General features: G+C 43.7%; 1 protein-coding gene across 2 annotated transcripts in view; it reads left to right on the top strand.

Annotated features, from left to right (window-relative positions):
* Positions 1-22,442, top strand: part of CHN2 (chimerin 2) — a 231,686-nt gene that overhangs the window by 117,941 nt on the left and 91,303 nt on the right. For both annotated transcript variants that reach the window (XM_059712659.1, XM_059712660.1), the window contains exons 2-3: positions 13,133-13,171; positions 22,374-22,429. In XM_059712659.1, the coding sequence (XP_059568642.1) occupies positions 13,133-13,171; positions 22,374-22,429 (95 nt within the window). The remainder of the gene's footprint in view (positions 1-13,132; positions 13,172-22,373; positions 22,430-22,442) is intronic.

Below are 22,442 nucleotides of genomic sequence, written 5' to 3' on the forward strand. Positions count from 1 at the left end.
TAATTGTAAACAATCCTTTTAGAAGTTTTTTTCTTTTTCAAATAATGTAAAAGGACAGAGTACACCAAGTCTCCCTGCCTCTCCTGACCCTGGGAAACCAGCTTTCCACCCCCACCCCCTAACCTAACCCGCCAGGGACAGGCAGCCTGGACTCTGCAAACACTGGGCTGGCAGCACCTTGCTTTTAACACTTAGCATTTTGAGACCTTTCTAGACCAGCCACCTCATTCCTTTCAGCACTTTTAAAGCAGACTTTTAAAAGGCCACTTTATTATTTGATTAATTAATTTTAAATTATCTTTTTTGCAGTTTACAGTTGATTTTTTTTCAGTTATAATTGATATTCAATATTATATTAGTCTTAGGTTTACAGCATGGTTAGACATTTATGTAACTTATGCAGTGATCCCCCCATAAGTCTAGTACCCACCTGGCACCATACAGAGTTATTACAATATTATTCACTGTATTTCCTGTGCTGTACTTACATCCCTGTGAGATTCTGTAACTGCCAATCTGTACTTTTTAATCCCTTCACCTTTCCCGCCCAGTCCCGTAACCACCTCCCCTCTGGCAGCCCTCGGTTTGTTCTCTGTGTCTACAGTTGATTTTATTCATATATGTAAGCGACGGAGCAGGACATGTTTGGAACTGTTTGATTGGCTGCTTGGGACTGTTTTTCTGTGATTGACGTTTTTATTGGAGGATAGTTGACATACCATATTATGTGGGTTTCAGGTGTGCAGCATAGTGATTCCACGTAAAGTTCACTCTGAGAAGCAGTATAGCCGGTAGTTGAGTTGTGGAGGCCACCTGCAGGGCGGTGACAAGCCAGCTGCCCTCCTGAGACCTAAACATGTGTCTGGGGCTGGAGAAGATGTTCAGTGACAGCATGGTACTCAGAGGCTAAACATGTTTGCTCTGAAAAGGCTAAGGAAGGAGCAAGTACAATGTGCCTTGGGAAAACAATGTCTTAAATGACTCCAGAAGTGAGAAAGATAACACATAGAGAATTTAAATCAAGTTGTTCTATTAAATGTGTGTGAAGTGATGAAAGCACTATCTCTAAATGTGTGCATTATTTTATGCTGGAATTTAAATATGCATGTGTAAGTGAATTAAATATTATGAGTCGATATCTCTGATTTCATTAATATTCCTAAAGGTGTACATATTCAAAAACATTCTTGAGGTGATATTCTCATTAGGAGAATGGAGGCTGCCTTCTGATTGGGGGTTGTTTAGGGCCTACCCTCCAATACTGAGCAGTCCTAAACAAATAGAAATCAAACCAAGTAAAGCAGGCATAGACTAAAAGGTTACCTCTATTACCAAGGGCAGACAGGAGGGGTGTCAGCTAGGTGAACTTACTAAAACCAATGATCCTCAGAATTAAGTATATGTATCGCAGAGCTAGACTACCTTTGTTGCCAGACTGGTACCTGGTTGATAAGCCAGGCCTAGGCATGGGCTGAATATTTCTATTGATAATGAAGTTGAAGAGCATTCATACATAGTAACATTGAGGAAGAAGGACAAGGATGGATGGATGGAGAGAGAGACAGACAGACAGATGGAGGGAAAAGGTAATTAAGGAAGAGAGTAAGAGAGGGAAGGAGGGAAGGAGGGAAGGAAGGAAGGAAGGAAGGGAGGGAGGGAGGGAGGGAGGGAGGGAGGGAGGGAGGGAGGGAAGTTCAGGTAGTGAGATCTTTTGTTTGTTCTAAAAAAATGGCAGAAAACTGAATAATGTCATGAATTTTCCCATTTCGCTAGTGCTATTTCTACGATGTTCAAACCATGTTATATCACTGAAGCAAAACAGAAAAAAGAAAGAGCTAAACATTTCCCTTTAGCTTCTGCACTGCTGATTCCCCTGTGGGACTGAGGCCATTGGGAGCGGGGGGGGGGGGGGGAGGGGGGTGATTAATTGGTTCTAATTGGTTCTGAAGCAAACCAGATCTGGACTTGACTTCTACTTTTCCACTAACTATGTGACCATAGGCAAATGACTTCATCTCTTTGGGTTTTAGTTTTTTCATCTCTAGGAGATAAAAATACTTGCCTTACATAACCTACACTGCATGCTTCCTTAGCACCCTGAACTTTGTCTATCATAACACTTCCTCGTTTATTGTACTAGTTCAATGTTTATTTGCCTTCATTGTTGGACTGAAGACACTTTGAAAGCAGGGACCTGGTTGTCCCTGCTCATGGCTATACCTTTATCATGTAGCAGAGTTCCTGGCATGTAAATATTTCCTGAAATGATGGATGGGTGGGTGGATGGATGGATGGATGGATGGATGGATGGATAAATGAATGGATGGGTCAGTGGGTGGATGGATGAATGGATGGGTGGGTTGGTGGGTGGATGGGTGGATGGGGAGACGGGTGGATTGATGGATGGGTGGAGATAAGTATGGGTGAATGGGCGGATGGAGAGATGAATAGGTGAATATGTGGAGACACAATTCAGGAAAATTGTGAAGATCAGCGATAATGCATATCTGTAATGTACCAGACACTTTAAAATTCCTTTCTAATTTGGTAGGAAAGGAATTTCTCTCCTATTTCTACACTAGGACTCCCTCTATTTGACTCTGAATGCAATACAGCCAAATAGTCTGCCTTTCTTTGCCAGCAGCAGCATTGCCAGGACCATGATTTATGAGCTGCTTTCTGGAGAATGTAGTCTCTCCCTGCCACAACCCCTGTATATCCCAAGAGACACAAATGCCCACAGTAGACTCAAGACACAGAAAGATATTATAGGAGAAGAAAGGGGCTTTTCTCAGTGGCAGGAGTAGAGAGCTGGCTGGTGGTACACCTACATTGTCTTCTCTAAGGAAGAAGACATCCCCTTCTACAGGAAGGACATGAATGAAAAAATAATTATCAAGAAATAACTGAGTAAAATAATCTCTTTCCTCTCCGTCCAGTCTAACCTTGCTATATACTATGCCTCTTTCTACCTCATACTCTGGTCGCATGCACAGGTGGCCAGGAGTGGGATGTTCAGCAGGCAGTCATTAGTGCTTGTTGAATGAATGAATGAATGAATGAATGAATGGGTTGATATCTTTATTTCCTCTCCTAACTGATTCCTTGTGGTTAGATTCTGCATCTTGCCTTTATGTCTACACCCATGTCTACTGCAATATTTGATGCCAAGTACGCTGTAAGTTCTAGATAAATATTTGTTGGATGAATAAATGTATGCCCAAAAGACTTCTGGAGGAGGACCAGGAAGACATTCTTCTGATGAAAAGAATTTGTAAAGAGGCAGGCAAATGCTAGAAGGGAGAATAGGGTGAAGGGGGTGGGGAGGAAGAGAGACGGCGCTCTAGGCTGAATGGAAGTAGTAGGTGTGCGTTGTCTTTAAACAAATAGCATTGGAGGAAATGTGTGAATGATAAAGAAGGAGATTATCCATCAGGCTGCGAGGAACAGGCATTTTGTAGAAACTTTGGACCAGTAAAACAGGGAGAGAGCCCTGGGAATGTAAGCAACCAGGGGCAAGGCAAGTGGTTTGGCAAGGAATAACGATGTCCAAATTAGAGCTCCTACTCGCCTCCATGTCACTGCCACACCTCCCCAGAGAGTTGTTTAGACTCGCAAGTTTTGTTTTCTCAACTTCCATGTACCTGTCATCTCATTTAGCTGTGGCTTCTACCCACACTCCACTGCAAGGTCATCAAAAATCTCCTTGTTGCTGAAGCAGTGAGTCCTTATGCTTACCTCACTTGAACACTTTCTAGAACAGTTCCCCATTTCTCTCTTTTTAATTGTCTCCTGCCTTGCCTTTCATGTCAGCCCAGCTCATGGTTTCTCTTATTGCTCTGGTGTCTACTCATTCTGCTCTTCTTCTCAGCACTTAAATGTTGGTGTTTCTTGGGAATTCTGTCAAAGGCCTTCTTTTCTTACTCTGAAACCCATGCTGGACCACGTCATCTGTTTTAGTGGCAAAGTCACCATCTGTATGTTAGTGCTTCCATTTCTAGATCTCCAGCCCAGATCTCTCTTCTGAACTCTAAGCCTCTTAGGTATGTCCACTTGGCCGTCCCATAGACCTTCCTTTCCAACAGGGAAAAGCCAAGTACATCACCATCTGCCAAACCTGCTTCTCCTCTGGTCTGTCCTATCTCTGTGGATAGCATCACTATCCATCTAGTTGCTGATGCCAAAAACCATTCGTCTTCTTATATCCAAGCCATATGTCATTTTACCTCCTATCCTTCTCTGTTCGTACTCAATTCATCACCAGGTCCTGCAAATTCTATCTTCTCAGCATCTTCCAAATTCATCCCATTTTCTCCCTCTCCGCTGCCTCCATTTGAGTTCAGATCACTAGTATCACCTGCCTAGGTTACTGCCCAGCTCCCCGATTGGCACCCCTCCCCATGTTCCCTCCCTCCAGTTTTCTCTTTCTCCAATCCAGTTTTACACAGCAGTTGGAGTGCTCTTTGTAAAATACAATTGGATGCTGCCTCCTCCTTGCTTAGAGTTCCCTTTCCTTCTAGAACAAAAGTAAGCACTTAATTATCTGCCCCTGCTTCCTAGCTACTCTGAAACCTACACACACACACACACACACACACACACACACACGTCTCTTTATTGAAGCCAGCAGGCTGAAACCCTTCCAGTTCTCAGGGCCATGTTTTATCTTGCTGTTAGTTCTGACAGGCCACCTGTTGGTCCGTGACTCATGCTCCATGAGCCCATTTGCTCACAAAAGCACTCTTGCCATTGGCTGCTGTAGTGATGTCTGAGTGAGAAAGTACCTCTTTGACTAGGCTTAATGTGCTATAGGTACTGGAAATTGCTTATGCTTTTCAGACTTTGGGGACCACAAGCCTTGCTGTTAGACTCCACTTCTCTGAAATAGCTTTTAAAGGAGCTTTGGACAAGGCTGCTCAAGGCTAGAGGTAACTGACTAAGGCAGGGGAAGGGTCTAACTGCCCCAGATCACACTCAGCTATCCAAACTTCGGGAAGTTCTGTCATCAACCCTCCTCTTCTACACCCTCTTGCTATCCCATTGCCTCCTTACTTGTTTATATCCCTCAATAGAATGGAACTTTTAAGTCAGGGAACGAGATCTGTCTTTCAATAGTCCACTCTTTGTTGAGCACCTATTATATAATAGAATAGAATAAAATGGGTGGGGTCACTCCAGTTGCACTGTTTGTGCCCAGCTGGGGGGGTGAGTGGGGGTAGGACCCAGCCTGGATTTCTCTCCCCAGGCCATATGCTCGGGCTCCAGGCTCTATCTCCCAAAGGAAGTATCTTCTTCACACACAAATGCTGTCCACTTGCCAAGCTGTGAACCTGCCTGAAAGGGTTGCCTTTTCCTAACTCATAAAAGGTACTCAGTAACCTAGGGGAGACCCAGATACCAGGAAAAAAAATATAGATGAGGTTGTTGCAGTCACAGTGCTCTTTGTCTAGCCTGGGGAGACAAAATATAAACAAATATACAAGCACATAGTCTGAAAGTTCAGAGAGTGCAAAAGCTCTGCAAAGCGGTAAGGAGGCTATTGGGGAGACAGCTGATGGTGGATGGTCCAGGAAGTGTCTCTGAGCAGCCAGCACACTGACCCTGAGATCCAGACGACAATCCAGCTGGCCATGTAGAAATCGGAGGGAAGAGACCACAAGATCTCTAAGGCTGATCAGGATGTATTCAAGGATCCAAAGAAAGGCCGGGTTGGTTGAGGTAGAGTGGGCAGGAGGAGAGACAAATGAGGTGACAGGGAGAGGTGGCCGAGGAGCAGGCTTACCTGCCTTGCCACTGAGGTGTTCCCAGGGCCTGGCTCCTTGTGTTTATTCAATAAATACCTGTTGGACGGAAGAACCTCTTCATGCCTCTGCATATGGAATAAGTGACTCAGAACAGAAATGCCATGTGGCCCCAGTGCCCTCTAGTGACCATAAACCCCAGCCCAAGCCCTTAACGGCTTCATCGCCTTCAGAAAAATATCTGCTCAGCCTGGTCCACAGTTCCTGGAATGTGTCTTATTAACTAGTCTCTGCACGGAAGACTAAATCGGTTACAGAAATCCCTGGTACAGAAATCCCTGATATGAGAGCCCAGTCAGATGCACTTCAGGCCTCCATTCCTCGCTCAAGCAGCAGTTTCCAAAGAGAACACATGGAGGTCTAATTTCTCGGGGGGCTTGAGGGAACCTGTGGAGGTGACAAGCATTGGAACACATTTCTGTATTCCTTAGCCAGTGTGACGGCAAGAACGCTCTGTAACAGCCTTAGCCTCGCCGTTAGGACGATCTCCGGATCATCTCACCCTCCAGCGGGGCACCCTTTGCCTGGAATGGCCCGGCAAGACCGTAGCCACAGGCTGCACGCTCTGAACCCTCCCATGCTTCCAAAGACCCACGCTGGGGCTTATGTGTGTGTCGGGGACACGTTGCAGCACCTGCATAAATGTAGCATGCTACTCGTGCTGTGGTTCCTCACTTCCATTTGGATTCCAGCCCACGGGGCCCATAATCAGCCGACATATCCGGAACTGTCATCTCCTCTTTGTGAGGCTGTCCCTTGCCTGATTGAAAACCTCTTTCCACCCAACTGCCCTGGAAAGAGACCACGAACTGCAGCCCATTTACAAATATGTGCATCAATAAATCAAAAGTGACAGCAGAGACCGGGCTCTCTTGGAGAAGGGATGGCAGAGGTGGGACCCAGCCCTTGCACCTGTTTCCCAAATGATCCACCCGGAGCGGTCTATGCAGCTTTGTTTGGAATATCCTTCAAGATGGGGCATCGCCACCTTCCCTGGTAGATCACTCTCTAAGTCGGTGAATCTTTCACTCGTCTCAGTTACCAAAGCTCTGGCGTACTTTTCCGTTCATCTAGTCATACTCCGCTGAGCCAGGCGGAGGAATCCGGCTCCCCTTAATGTTGACAGGCATTTCCTGTCTGGATGCCACCTACCCAAGTGTGGCACAGCGCGTTCTCTAATTTTGCTTCATTAATCAGTCCCCACATTCCTTCACACTTGCCCCTCAGGTGGTTCCAGCAAATCGACATATTTCTGGAGCTGGAAATGTCTGGAGGCACAGAGCCTCCGGCTGCAACCGCGACACTGCAGGGACTGAGGGCTTTCACCTTCCTCCAAGGCCACGTGTTTCCGCGTGCACTCCCAGGAGCCTCTGCGCGTGCATCTCCCACTCTGCAGGCGCATACTTAGTCTATCGGTGCATTTGCTAGTCGAGTCTTAAAGCCATCAGAAATTAAACTGTATTTTTATAATAGCCAGTGTTGGGGGGCTGGGTGTGTGTGTGGGGGGGGGGTGGGGGGGCAACAGGCATGCTTCCACATTGTTGAGAGGCTCAGTTGATACATGTTTTTGAAGGCCATTTTAACAATAGCGTCTAAAATAAAAAATACACAGACGGTTCACGCAGCAGTTCGGCTTCCCATAATCTATATGGCACATGTAACGTATCATTGAAGCATTATTCTCAGAAATTGAAAATTGCCTAAATGTCTCTCTGTTGGAAATTATTACATAAATGAATTAAATCCATTTTGGTGTATTTATACAAGGGAAGACCAAGCCACAGTTTAACACAAAACACAGGTCTATGTGTACTCACGGGGAAAGATGCCAGAGAAATCATTCAGTTCAAAAGCAAATTACAGGACAGTATATATGATTATGAGGCCATTTTAGCAGATTTTTATTCTAGCCATTGATAGGACAAAATCTGGAAAGATTCACGCAAATCTATTAATGGTACTTTTTTTTCTGAGGTTGGGGACTCCCTAAGGCATACATTTTTTAGTTGGGCTTTCTCTGTTTCTCATCTTTTATGCTTAGTTAAAAAGAAACAGATATTTTTGCCATGCTCTTGGTCTTTGTCATGCTCTGTGGGACACATGCTCACTATTGCCCCTTCTGTCCTCTCTCTGGGGCTCAGACGCTAGAGAGCTTTGCCACGTCCTGACCCCAGAATTCTCCATCCTCCCCCCAGTTCGGAACAGTAGCTCTGTCTGCTCAGGGTTGACACTTTTAGCACATAGGGTTTGCTCAGGATTGCTTCCAAATTTTCACCTGAACTAAACTTAACTTTTATTTTTGTTTTCTATGTTCAGATTCTTTATGGATGATTTAATGTGAGTGGTTTTGTTACCCATTTTTATACTGTTTTGATCATTTTCTAAGCACCTCTGTCTTTCTTCCCTTTCCCCCTCTTTGATGAGAGGAGATCCTGCTCCCAGCCTGCTTAGAGTCTCTCTTTAACATTTATATCACAGAATTATCAAGAGGGGCCGAGGGAGCCACGCATGGCATTTTGCTCCAGAAACCACCCCGTCTCTTCTTGTCTTCCCTGGCTCTTCCTGCACTAACGCTGTACGCACTGCATGTGTTACATGAGAGTTATTTTTGTTGGGCATTTTTATGTTTTATTGTTAAGGCGCTAATTTATTTAGACAGCCCATTAAAAATAAAACTACCTAGCACTCCCATTAATCTATTTCTCATTCATTTTAATTTTTATACAAATAATATGAACAGAAAATTTTAAAATGCAAAGAGGAAAAACAAAGAGGAAAAAGATTTGAACTCTTTTATTTTCACTGTCAGGTATACATAGCAGCTGTTAATAATGGGGTTTATGGCCCCGTAGCTCATTTCTATGTATATAACTGCTTACCTTTTCTTTTAAATGGCATTATATGTAACCAGTTATTTTTTACCTGATTTGTTTAATATTTAATATAGCATGAATATTTTTCTATGCCATCACATATTGATAATATAAGTAGCAGAGTTTACTACATGCCAGACACCAGACTATTAAATATATATTAACCCATCCTCTCCTCACAACATGCTATATGTTGGGTAGTGTTATAAATCTCAGTTTTAGGTAAAAAACACTGAGTCATGGAGAGATGAGATCACTTGCTGAGGTCACACAGCTTGTGAGTGACAGAACTAGGTCCTAGATTGTCCAGCCCCGGAGGCCATGCTCTCAACCACACAGCTCCGATCCACACCATCATTTTCATGGCGATAGTATATGAACGCTTATCTAACCAGTGTTATACACAGAACAGTCATGAACAGCTTGTTCATTGCTCATCTCTGTTCATGTGTTCCCTTACAACCTCAGGTTGAATTCCCATGAGTAGAATTGCTGAGTCAAAGAGTTTGCATATTTTTTAAAGTTTGGATGCATATTGGTCAATATTTTTAAACAATGTCTTTCCTAAGCCTTTTGAACCCCTATCATTCATTGTTTCTTTAAAAAGATGTATAACTGTCTTTTGGATTTAATGATCTTTTTTTTTCTTAAAACATGGAACTTTATTCCACCTCCTCTTCCTTCCTTCTGCATTTTACCCATTTCTCTCAAATTTTTAACAAAATAATGCCTTTTCCGGTAGCATCAGGCCTGTTGTTGTCAGGACTTCCAGTGCCTTGCACCTCCCGGAATTTAACCATTAGATGGGGGTATAAGCACAAATGGGAGGCTGTTCATTTGACTCAATGTCAATTTTCTGTGCTATTAATTCTCTTTTGCTTCTCCATTTTATTTTTTTCTTGTAAATTCACAAGAGTTGGAGTAACAAATCTGTCATATATTTTTTTCTGATTTCAATATATGTAAATGAGGGTGGCCTGCCTAGCAAGGATGACTGATGTGTCGGAGACCTGGAAGGCGGGGCTCCCTACTCTTGTTTTATGACCTTGAGAAAGCTGCTTCATCGGCTGCATTTTCTTTTCCTTATTTGCCAAAATGAGGAAGGTGAACCAAATGGTTTGGAAAACCTATTCCAGGATTTTTTTTTTTTTTTTTAAGCGTCAGGCTACCCAAGAGTAAACTAGATGTTTTGAAAATTTTTGTGTGAAATTGGGGCAAATGTGCATGTTGGTGGGGTGGTGTTGGAGGCAGGAAAGATTTGTTTCAACGTGTTAAAAATACTTGTGCCTGGTCCCTGGACCAAGGCCTCCTAACAGTGTGCTTTAGTGGTTTGGGAAACGTGCCTCCAAGACCAAGGTAATTATAGTTGCTCCACTGACGCATGACAAATGGCCTCTGACTGTGAATTCTTTTATGGGAGAGAAAAACCTTCCATGACAACAGCACTGGAACTTAATTACAGGCCCCAGACCTGGAAGCAAGAATAGAGATAGTCATGGGCTGCAGTCAAGGGAGCGAGGACAAGAGCATGAGCTCACCTGGCAAGAGCCAGCACGGGGTGATGTCACAATGACAACATTCGTGGCACTTCATTGAGAACTTGCTATTTGCCAGGTACTGTCCCAAAAACTTTATATGCATGATCTCACTTAATTCCCATAATAACCCTAAGAGATAGGTTATGAGGCAAGTACTTTTATTTTTTTCTGTTTTATAACGATGAGTATTGGGAGACTCTTAAAAGGAGCTAAGTAACCTGCTCCAAGTTAGTTGCCAGAGGTAAGATTTGAACTCTGAAAGCTTATTCATTTACTTAATACACACTTTTTGAATGTCTTGTATATGCCAAGTACCTAAGGGCTGGTCATGCACAAGGGAAGGAGGCAAAATTCCTGCTTGTATGAAGTTTAATAGTGGGATGAGACCAGCAATAACAAGTCAACAAATCAATAAGTAATTTCAGTTGGTGATAAGTGCTATGACGGGGAGAGACTGGGGTTGGGGGGAAGCTACTTTACACAAAATGACAGGGAAGGACCACCCGGAGGTAACATTTGAGCTGAGCCCTACACGATGGAGCCCAAAAGACCTGCTGGAGACCATTTTACCTGGAGGGTCCATAAGAGCAAAGGCAGGGCTCAGAGAGCTTTTGTTCCAGGAACAGAAAGAAGGGCAGAGTGGTTGGGTGATAAATGAAAAAGGGGGAGATGTCTGAAATAGAGTCAAGAGGTGGACCAAGCCCAGATGGCACAGGGCCTTGTAGGCCACAGTGTGATGTTTGCGCTTTATTCCAGATGCAGAGGGTTTTAAGCAAGGGAGCATTATGTTCTCCAGTCTCTATAGGCGGCTTTCTTCACCTCTATGATATGTTGCCAACGAAGAGCAACTGGAAGGTGATCAATTGTGTACATGAGGGGCAGTCTAAAGGAAAGTTAGAAAGTTTGGAGCCAGTGTTTCAGATGAAGCAAAAGTCTAGGTTTTTCACAGAACAGCAAGACAGAAATGGGCAGTGACAGTCACCTAATCTGAACCTATGACTTTAGGTAAGGAGACCGTAGGAAATCCAAGTTGAGCATCTGAACTGTATTTTCAACCCTAAATAAGGAGACTATCTCTTATTTGGGGGACCATCCCTCAAAAATGCAGGAAGTTGCAGCCTAGGTTTTGACCATTCTTGACCATTCTTGGTCAGAGGTTGTGCTTGCCTCATGGTATAAATCTCATCCAAAATAACAAGACATTGCAGCTTTGCATAAATTATATCTCAGGGATTTACATTCCTATGTCATTTGATGTATGTGTGTGTATGTGTGTATGTGTATGTTAATCTTTATCTTTGAAAAATGTTTTTGAAGGTGCCATCAACATTTTAACATATAAGATCTGGCTTTCTGGTAAGGTGACATTGTATGGATAGTTCTAGACTTTTATTCTCAATTTATAAACTTAATTTATTTTCTTTGAATGTTCTTTATAAACAAACACTCATGATAACCCATTAAATTGGTTTATGTAACATATATGACAAGATTACTTGCTTTTATAGGTCAAAAGCTCACTATTTTAAGATATTGTTCTCTTTAGTTGTGCTTACTTTGACAAAGAATTAATAGCTTTGCTTTTATTCAGCAAACTGAGTTTGAATAACAACCTAAGCCCTTAGGAATGCAGTGTGTGTGTGTGTGTGTGTGTGTGTGTGTGTGTGTGTGTGTGTGTGGCTGATTCTCTATCTGTAGGTTTCTGGCAGTGCAGGCCTAACAGTACACATTTATTTGAATGAAATTACCTTTGGAGGCATTTAGTTGCCTCTGTGATATAGGATGGGCCCCAGAGAGCAAGATATTAATTGTGGAAGAATTTAATTGAAGCTACCCATGTGTAATTGAGTAGGATTGGGGAACGTTCACCACTCTTGAGTTAGGTTTTATTTGTAAGTAACATATTTGTTTCTCAGCAGGGGAAAAAATACTCAAACTATCTTATGCCTGAGGTTAGCAGAGTTCTGTTTCTTTGCACCAAACTAGTATGTGACGGTGGCACAAGGACAAGGACAGCATGAGGGTGGCTGTGGGATGCCGTGGGAGGGTGGGACGACGAAGGCAGAGCTTCCTACCTAAAGGTGTGAATGAGAGAACTCGGCAGGTTCCCCCAGCTCAGCTCAGCAGTCTGATTTGGGGAAAGATGTTCCCTCTGGCTGTTTAAGCTGGAGCGTGTTCCACCTCGGCCTTCGCTGGGAGCGGGAGCACTAATAATTCCATCAGAATTATAAATTCAGCTGTCAGCACTGGGACTGTTGAGTCAACCCAACAAGCAGATTTTCTTCCATTGTCTGGTTTTCAAGCTGGTGAATAACAATTTCATCCTCTCCATTTTGTCGTAACTCTTTCGCTCTGACACTTCTGATGTCGGAGAGGTTTTCTCGAAATTTCTAGTCAATTCAAGGAGATAATGCGATTCCAATTGAACCGTCAGTGTCCCCGCTGTCAGACCCAATCTTTTTGGAGTTGGTTGAGTCACACAACCTCCCAGATTTAATATTTAACATACTTGCCACTTTGCATCTTCCCTCAAGTCTTAATAAATGGGCTAAAGGTCTGATTGGAAACTGTGAGATAAATTATATGTTTATTATGCCAAGTTAAGTAAATACTGTTTGAAAGGATGACTGGAGGGTACAATCAAGTTAATTGCTTTAAAAACCCTTTTGGGTTTATTGGGCTCTATGAAAATGGTTAAGTAATTGATTCTGCACGGTAAGTGATCTGAAGGAAGGGGTGTTGAGTCCGTGAGGTTGCCATGCACACTTCGTCCCTCATGCCTGGGACTGCCCAGAAATGAGTGGTGGGGCCCCGAGACCCAGTGCAAGTGCTGCTGACACACTGTTGTTCCTCCAGAGAATGTACATGTTGACAGTTGGATGGTCAGGCTGATGGATGGTTGTCTTTCTTTTTACTCTAGATGCTGAAGAATACCAGCCTCCGATATGGAAATCTTACTGTGAGTACCTGAAGTGGGGATCTCCCCAGACCCTGCAGCAGGCCTGCCTGGAGAGCCATTCCGGCCGCTGATTTAGTGCAGCAAGCAGCCCCATCTCACGGCCCGGCCCGGAAGCTCTTTGTTTTTCTGTTAGGGAGAGAGAGTGGTCAGAGAGGTCTGCAAAAGCACTCTCCCCCGGCCAGGACCCCCAAGGCCCGCTGCCTGCGACCCACTCAGGGATCCTTATTAGAAAAAGATGCCTCTGATTTAGGGCTTTCTTTCTTCTTTGTTTCTTTTTTTTTCTTCACATTTGGTCAGCAAGGGTAAATGTTGAGTTCCTTAAATTATGTTCTTGGCCAGTATCTTGTGGCTATAAAACCCTATGACATTTACCACAAACAGATTAACACAAAGCCAAGTATAACGTTGGGTCACTAAGGGTGACTCCTTAGAAAGAGATCATTGTCTGATCATCGGTCACCGTGCAGCTTTCCCTCATGAAGGCAGACAGTTGTCATCACTGCAAGCTCCTTGTCTCCCTGATATCATCCCCCCGGCTAAGTGCGTCCCCTGTCAGAGAGGAAGGAGGGCGGTAGGTGGGAGCCCATTGTGCGGAGAGCCAGGGACACAGGTTCTTGCTCAGGCCCTGCTTCCAGACAGCAATAAAACATAATTATTACTATTGTTATTGAGGTTGCTGTTGTTTCTACTGCCCACAGAGACCTGCCGTGGGTCAGCTGCTGCACTAGCTACGTGCCTGAACTCCCAAGTTCTCGCCGCAGCCCTAAGCAACGGGCACCATTACTATCCCCGTTCCATTCATACAAGGAACAGCTCAGGGAGGTTCTGTAACGTGGCAAAGGTTTTATCAAAAGCCTTGGAGTGGCATTCAGGTGGAACCCACAGCCCACCAGTTTCCAAGACTTTTTTTCTCTTTTTCAAATCTTATGCAGACATGTATGTGTATGTGTGTGTGTGTGTGTGTGTGTGTATATATATATATATATATATATATATATATATACACCAGACACACATATATGCAATACCTATGTATATATTTGTTACAAAAGCAATACAAAGCTTCATAACAGGCAAACATTACAGAAATACATAGAGCTAAGCATAAAAATTTCCCATCATCCACAAACCACCCTCTCCCCATATTCTATTCCCCTTTCCAGTAGCTGACCCCCTCCGTTTTGAAAGGCATATCCTTCCAAGTATATTTGAAATACACATGCCCAATATTAAGGCATTTTTGCTGCTGTTGCTTCCGTTTGTCAAAATGGGTGTCCTTCAACTTGCTCGTTTCACTTCACAAATATCTCGTCTTTATCTTTTCATGTCAGCATATATGCAGGCATCTCATTCGTTATTACATGAGTCTGTTCTTCCATCTGTGAAATAAGGGCTTGCGCTGGGTCTCCAAGGGCCCTTCCGACCTACTGTTCTGTATTCTGATCTTCTCTTTTAAAAGCCAGTGCTAATGACTTAGTAATTGGATGTTTTTGTTTGTTCCCTAATCGAGTGTGAAGTGCTCTGACAATAAATCAACAAAATATCTGTAGCGAGAGGTATTGGATGTTCCATGACTTACCGTGCTTTGCGCACTGCCTTCAAACATTAACTACCCAATAGACATTTGTTGAGTGAATGCCACTGCAGAGAACTTTACTGAAGCGAAAAGACGGCATTGGCTCAATTTCATTTCACCTTTTGTTAAGAGACCTTGGATCAGCCAATATAGCTCTTAAAAATACTTCTATGTCCTAAGGAAGCTAGAAGAGGTGTTAATAATGACATGTTCACAATATCAACTTTTACTTTAGTGTTTTTTAAGTTTGATTTTTGGATCTAACCCAAGTTAGGTTTTTATTTGCTCTAGAATCATAAAACTTTAGATGCAGAAGGGATGGTTGAGGCCAATTAATATAAAGCTAATGACATATATGAAGTTCCTCTTTATTTCACCCCACTATTAGTCATCCAGGCTCTATTTGAGGGAGTCTAGTGATTTAGAATTCCAAAATAAGGGAGTATGCCATCAGCGGTGCCATCCATGTCATCAAAACTCATTGACCAAAGGCCTACAGAGCACCACTGAAAACGAACTTTCTTTTATTTGTTCTGGATCCATGAATTGTTTGAGTTTGGGTGTTGGACCACTTATTAACTCTCCTGAAATATTCCCAAACTCATGCTCCATCTTACTCCCAAAATTAGCATCCACTCATTTGATCTTTTCAGCAAACATGCAGTGAGCACCTCTGAATTTCACAATAAGAATTGGGAACCAACAATGAATAAAATGTGGTTCATACTTTCCTCCAATTTACAGTCTAGTAAGGGAGACAGATGTAAACCACTTAAAATGCATATGGATTTTCATAATAATATACTACTCCCTACCTCCTGCAAGTAGAGAAGACTATATAGAGGAGGCCAAATTTGCATGTGGGTCTTGAAGGATAAATAAGGGAAGGAATCTGAGGGCCTGGTAGAACTACATGAGATACTTTTTAATCTCCAAATATGCTAAAACTATCATTTTTCTAATATGAAAGTTCAACAAACCTATCAGAATATAAAATTCATTTTTTTAAAAAATAACCTCTTGGTAAACACATTCTAAACCTCAGGAAACACCAAACCTTTCTCTTTAAAACGTGCACCAACCATCCTTTGAGAGATTAACTTTAAATATCAATGTTAAATTCATTAGCATATTTTTTATAGAATTCACATTTTTTCATTACACATATATTTTTTTTAAAACTCGGGTGGTTATTTAGTACTTGGAAATCTCTCATATATTTACTGGATTCAGTACATCTTTGTCTTATGATAGGATCTGATTTAAAAGTTGATGACTTGCAATGATTCTAGAATTATGTAGTATATCCTTGTTTTGGGTCATAACGTTGACTTATTTGATATCAGATTCTTATTATGAAGCATAGCCCCAATCACGATATTTTTCCTAGGAGAAAATTAGTCTACTTCATAATGACCCACTTGAAGTAGCTGTTTTTCATGCTGATTGCAATGCTCTTGGTTGCAAGTAACAACTCAATCACGTTGATTGACTTTAGCAAAAAGTTCAGAGAAACCGGCTTCAGGCATGATTTGTTCCCGTCACTCCGAGGATATTACCAGGACCCAGCGTATCTCTCTTCCTTTCTTGGCTCCACTCTCCTAGGTTTGGCTCCGCAACTCATAGTCCTCCCTTTGTGATCCCCAGAGAGCAGCCAACAGCACCAGGGCGACCACTGCCATTTAAGAGCAGCAGGCAGAGAGACACTTCAAGCAAAGCGTTAGAATCGAGTCTCAGCCCTGATTGACTGGGCACCAGTCCTGACTCCATCACTGTAGTCAGAGTGAGATATGCTCTGTGCCCTAAACCAGTCAAACTCAGGGAGAGATTAGTCCTGTATGGTCCACATGACTGGGAAATTTGGAGTAGTACTGTTGAAACGGGGAAGATGGAAATGGATGCTGGGAAGACAACTACAACTGTCTGACTTAGAAATTTAGGAGAGTCGGGAACCTCAGAAATCAGCTCTCAATACTTTATATAGAGTAGATTGTTCATTATTCACTCATACATCATTCATTCTTTCACCAAGTGCCTATTAAATCTTTGCCTTAAGCCAGACAGTGGACTTAGAGCTGTGAGGCCACACGTATGGATAAGACTGGGTCTTGCCAGGATGTCACATGATGTCCCTTAAGTTCCTGCCTCCTCTACCCGCTTTCTTAGAAGCAAATGGTATCACTGGGCTGTTTCCATAAGAATAATCTTGTCCCAAAGTGTCATGTATCTGCAGCTAGTTCTTTATTCTCAAGACCAAACCCCAAAATGTTAATGAAGTAACTGAGAAGAAAGCTATTGGTTTCAATTCTCAAAAAAGAAAAGCTATTTTCAAGTTTGCTTTTTTTTAAAAAAAAAAAAAAAGGCATATTCTAAACTTTTCAGCCAGAATGGTATGAACTCTATGCCTTAATCTGATAAGTTCAAAAGCCAGCCACCATGGCTATACTTTGAAAGATTTTCTTTTGTAAAAGACCAAGTGCCAATTAAGCGGCAGATGCTGTGGCCAACAGCTCTTGGAGGACACCCTCCTGGGCAGCAGGTCAAGCAGCCACAGCATGTGCCTGTTTTCCTAACAAGGAGCTTGGGACCTCAGAACCCTGGTCCACACCCCCCTGCATCAGACTTGCCTGGGGAGCAGATTTATCATCATTATTCCTCAGCCCTGTCTCAGATACCAGAATCAGAAGAGTGGAGAAGGGGAGGAATCTGTGATGTATCAGGCCCCACAGAGGCTCCTGGGCACACTACTACCTGAGAGCCCCGGGTTCCAGTGGACACAGCCTCCTCGGGCTTTTTGCAGTGCCACTAGACAAGGAAAGGGCTCCATCCCCATTAACACCGGGCATTCTGTTGGCAAGGAGGCCTTCACACTGTAGGCTGGAGGTGGGGTTGAGCTAAGAAAACATCTAAAGCATCTACCATCTTTTACTCACACCCAGGAGTCTTCTTCCATGAAAACTAGGAAGATGAGCAGTGAGCAGGGTGATAAGGGCTCAGTGTCACAACCAAGGGACCAGGTTCAACTCCTGGATCCACAGCCTTCTTTAGAAACAAGTGACAGTTAGAGGACATCCCTGCAGGGTCTCTTAGGAGACGGTGTGTCTGGACTGGGCTTCATCACCACCCAGGTCAGCAGCCATCCTTTGGCATTCACAGGGACTGGATTAATTCAGTTACCCAAGGAGGGTAAGTCAAGTTTTCTTATTGAAGAAAAAGTACAACATTTTGTCAGTGAGCTCTGGATTTCTCAATCTACTTCCAGTTTCTTGGAGAACAGGAATCCCCGTTTTCTTTTTTATATATTTTTAGTGATTTCAGAGATGAAGCGAGAGGGAGAGGGAGATAGATAAATCAATGATGAGAGAGAATCATTGATCGGTTGCCTACTTGCATGCTTCATACTGAGGATGGAGCCCACAACCTGGGCATGTGCCCTGACTGGGAATTGCATCGTGACCTCCTGGTTCATAGGTTGACGCTCAGCTACTGAGCCACACTGGCCAGACAGGAATCCCCTTTTTCACTTTCATACTCCTCAGTGACCACCCCCAACCCCATGTTTACCAAACAGTTTATTCCATATGAGAATTCTATCATATGCTGCAGCAGGCCCAGGGCTAGACAGTGCCTGAAACATAATTGGAATATTGCAGTAGAAGAAAATTCCATTATATTGTCCCTTAGCCCATAGAATGACCCAAGAAGTGATATATAGTGTTGCATTTTGCTTGTGAAATGTATTTGTTGAACAAAGAAAATTCTAGAAACAACTCTTTAAAACTACCTGGCATATCAGTTTTATGAAATGTTCCTCAGAGACTTCTTCTCAGATGTTTTGTTATAGCTAACCTTGAAAATGAGGGACTGGGGACCTCCCTCGAAGCTGAGCTAGCTTTCAGGGCCCCATTATCTTACATGGCCACCGTTGCCATTGGTTGCCGTTTCATTATCTTTATAGAGACACATAATCCAGACGGCAAACAGGCTTCTTGCCTATTTGTCCATTTCTGTTCCTCGGAACAGCACGGAGCAGATCTTGTGGGTCCTGAGACCAGCTCACTGAGACATGGCGATCGGTTAACGATGTGTGCTACTTGGGGACCAGGAAGGAGAGGTGGCGTCCCTGGCTTGAGGGGTTTGCAGGGGCCCTGTCAAAATTGCCCCTGGCGTGGACTATTTCTGGTTGTGAGACTGGTGAGCTACAGCATTTCTCTTTATTGAATCTCAGAGGGTCCCTGGAGGACACAGCTACGGGCTTTGTCTGTTGACACAGGAGAGGAACTGTAATGTCCCTTCAGCCGTATCCTGTGTGATTGTTAATGGCATCTCAGTATCTCACTCATTCCATTTGTAATCAAGCCTAGTCGGTCCTTCTCTGCAATCAGCTCACCTTCCCACCTGCCTTTCCACCGGTGTTAGCTTAACTCACACTTCCGCCATCTCCTGTGTGTCCGTCTAAAATACTGTCTCTCTTGCTTCCCTGCCTCCAAGGTCCCCAGTGAGGCACTGGGCAATGGCCCCACTCCTGGCTGTGCATCAGAACTTCCTGCACGGCTTTAACAAGAGTATTTCAGGGCCCCATGCCAGACTGGCAGAGTGAGCATCGCCAGGGACAATGGATTCTGGGAATCTGTATTTTTAGAGCAGCTCCTTGGAGATTCTAATGCAATCAGCCCACTTGGGACCCCTCCACTATCTGCCTTAGGGAACGGCTGGTGAGGCTGAAAAAAATACAGACCTTGGAATCTGGAAATTGGCCTTTAAGTCTTGATTTCCTCATATCCTCTGTGTGAACTTGAACTTGTTCAAAGCTTGGCATCTCTACTATGTTATCAGTGAGAAGGGAATAACAGTTATCTTGGAAGTTTGTTGGGAAGATTAAATGAGAAGATGTAGATAAAGGTGTCTGGCACATAATAGGTATCCAGAAAATGGCAGCTTCTATTATACTGAATAGTCTTATTGTTATTATTCAGAAACAGACCAGCTCATGTCACCTCCATACTCAAAACACATTACCACCTACTTCCCCATTGCAGAGAAAAGGCCATCCATGCTCCCTAGTGTGACCTGCAAGGCTCTGTCCATGTGGCCTCCTCCCACAGCTGCCCACCTGGTGCAGTAGACACACTGGACTCTCACTGACCAATCAGGACGTCATTCCCTTTCCCTTCTGGGGCTCTTTCCTCCACCTGTAAGCCCTTCTCTCTTCTCTACCTGCAGAAACCCCTCTAATCCTTCAGGAGAGCTCATGCCTCGCCCACAGTAAAGTACTTGGCCCACCCTGTCTTGTTTTTCCACGTACACCTCCCTCACTGGGTCAGTCTCCCTGAGGGCATGGATGGTGACCTGTTAGTCATCGGACACAGTTCATTTGTTCATCAAATATGCATTAAGCATCTTTTATGTGCCAAGTACTGTTCGAGGTACTGAGTAAAGTCCCTGCCCTCAAAGAGCTTATTATAGTCAAGGGAGACAAGGCACAAAGTGAACAAAGTGTGTTCATGGTGATGAGTCCTGTAAAGAAACAGAAAACAGTGTAAGGGAGCAGAGTGATGGGATGGAAATTTATCTCAAATCAGCGAGCCAGGGAGGGCCTGAATGGAGGGGGAGTGAGAGCCACGTGGTTTCTTCGGAAAGAGCAATCCAGGTGGAGAAAACAGCACGGGCAAAGGCCCTGGGGTGTAAGAAGGCAAACCAGCGATTTGGAATCAAAAGGATGCATGTTAGCTGGATGCTCTGGGACAAATATTTAATTTCTCTGCACTTGTTTGCTCACTAAAAATGGGAATGGCTGTGATACCATGTTCTTTTTACTGAGTTCCCAGGAAGAGTTAATAAAAGATTGTTCCTGACACATGACAGGCACTCAGAGTGCTGGTTTCTGTCTCTTCTCCCTTCCTCTCCATTCATCTGCTAAGCCTCCACAGAATGCTGACTATGATTCCTGGCCATAGCACATGTTCAAATGTGTCCTGATACGACTTGCAAAGGCATGCTTAGCTGAAAATGCTTCCCTTGTAATAGATGTCCTTCCTGTGTCACCTCCAAGGGAGGCATTAAAAACAGAGTTCGCATAGCTGTCCAGCCACACCCCACACACGTGACTGAGGCATTGGCAGTGGGGAGAGAAGGGGACACAGGACTCTGGATCAGGAGCGTTGTGGTTGCAGGAACTGGCCTCTGGTTCTCACTGCACTCACTAGCAGCAGCATCCCCCTAAAAAGCAGCCAGCCGGTGCAGGGGCTGGTTCAAGAGGCATCCAGGAGCCTCTCTCATGGTTTAAGGAGAGCCTGGGCTCTGCTAGGACTGTAGTCGCATGTCCACTATTCGTTCTGTATCTTTGGTCAATTCCTCCCCGCGTTTTCTCTTTGCCAAGAAGCCACCTCTGCTCTGTCTCCATATGTGGGTACCTAAGGGACAACCTAAGCTCAGAAATGTGGCGCATTACACATCTCTGAGAGGGTTAGATAGGTCCCTCTCTGTGCTGAAGTTGGGTAGTCTACACTTAATTAGGCAAGAAAATAACCGTTGAGCCGACGGCATTGGGGAGCCATGATTACAACATATATCCCATCAGTGCTATCATTGTTTCCTCATAGTCATCTGCCCTTCAATTTAATATTATTTTTGGACCTAGGAGTAAATCAGGAATTTCTGCATATGTTATTACATTTTCTGGGCTTTATATGATTGAGTTTTTAACTTTTTCAAAGATTTATTCCACCTAAAATTTAAATTCTTCCCTCTCAAGATTCTGAAGATAATAGCAACTGTGTTTGTTTTCAAGTTCTGTGCTCATGGAAGTGGAACCTGCACAGGCAGCTTCCCTCTCAGGGACGTAACCAGGCGAGCCGCACGGCAGAAATGCATTCGTTCCAGTCTGAAAGGAACCACAAAGAACCGCCTGATAAAGTGTCCTTTTCTATTTAATTACCCTCTTTCCTCCATGCCCACGCCTGGAAGTCTGTCGTTAAAACAGGATACGTGAGCGTTATTATTATTTAAGATATGAAAGAGCCCAAGGAAAAGGAGTGACAATGGGTGGGAAATAGTCCAACAGATGAGAACGCGTGGGGATAGGCAGGGCAGAAACAAAACTCACGAGAGCAGTGAGTCGGGGTTCCATTCAGTCACAGGGGCAGTTGTGTCTTTGTCCGTTCCTGTAGCATTTCAGAGAGTGACACTCCCGCCTAAGGTCAGTCTTCCCCTGGTATGTCAGGAGCCGTGGGCCTTTAAATTCAGGAAACCTATTATTATTACAGGATCTGACTACTGACATACTCACAAGTAGAATTTCATCTTTGCCACAGTCGCAAGAATTTCAGTGGTTATCTACTCTTCCAAGAAAGCCATAAAATGAACAATGCCAGTAACAATTAGGAGACTAAATTGGCCTGATAAGAATAAAAAAATCGATTTTGCCAGTTTACATTCCCAGTGACTAATTTCCATATAAATGATCTGACTTTACTCAGTGTGAAAAGCAGGCCTGTCTCCTCTGTGTGTTTGGTTTGAAATATTTGCCATTTTGGAGACGTACTCAGGTGGCACTCTTTGAAGGCATGCTGGGATGGGTTGCCATTTTCGAATTGTAATTAACTTTTCTGTTGTTGTTTCTGGCAGTGTATCAGCTACAGCAAGAGGCCCCTCGTCCCAAGAGGATCATTTGTCCTGGGGAGGTCAGTACTCGGC

The sequence above is a fragment of the Myotis daubentonii genome, chromosome 10 (assembly GCF_963259705.1).
Source record: "Myotis daubentonii chromosome 10, mMyoDau2.1, whole genome shotgun sequence".
NCBI lineage: Eukaryota > Metazoa > Chordata > Mammalia > Chiroptera > Vespertilionidae > Myotis > Myotis daubentonii.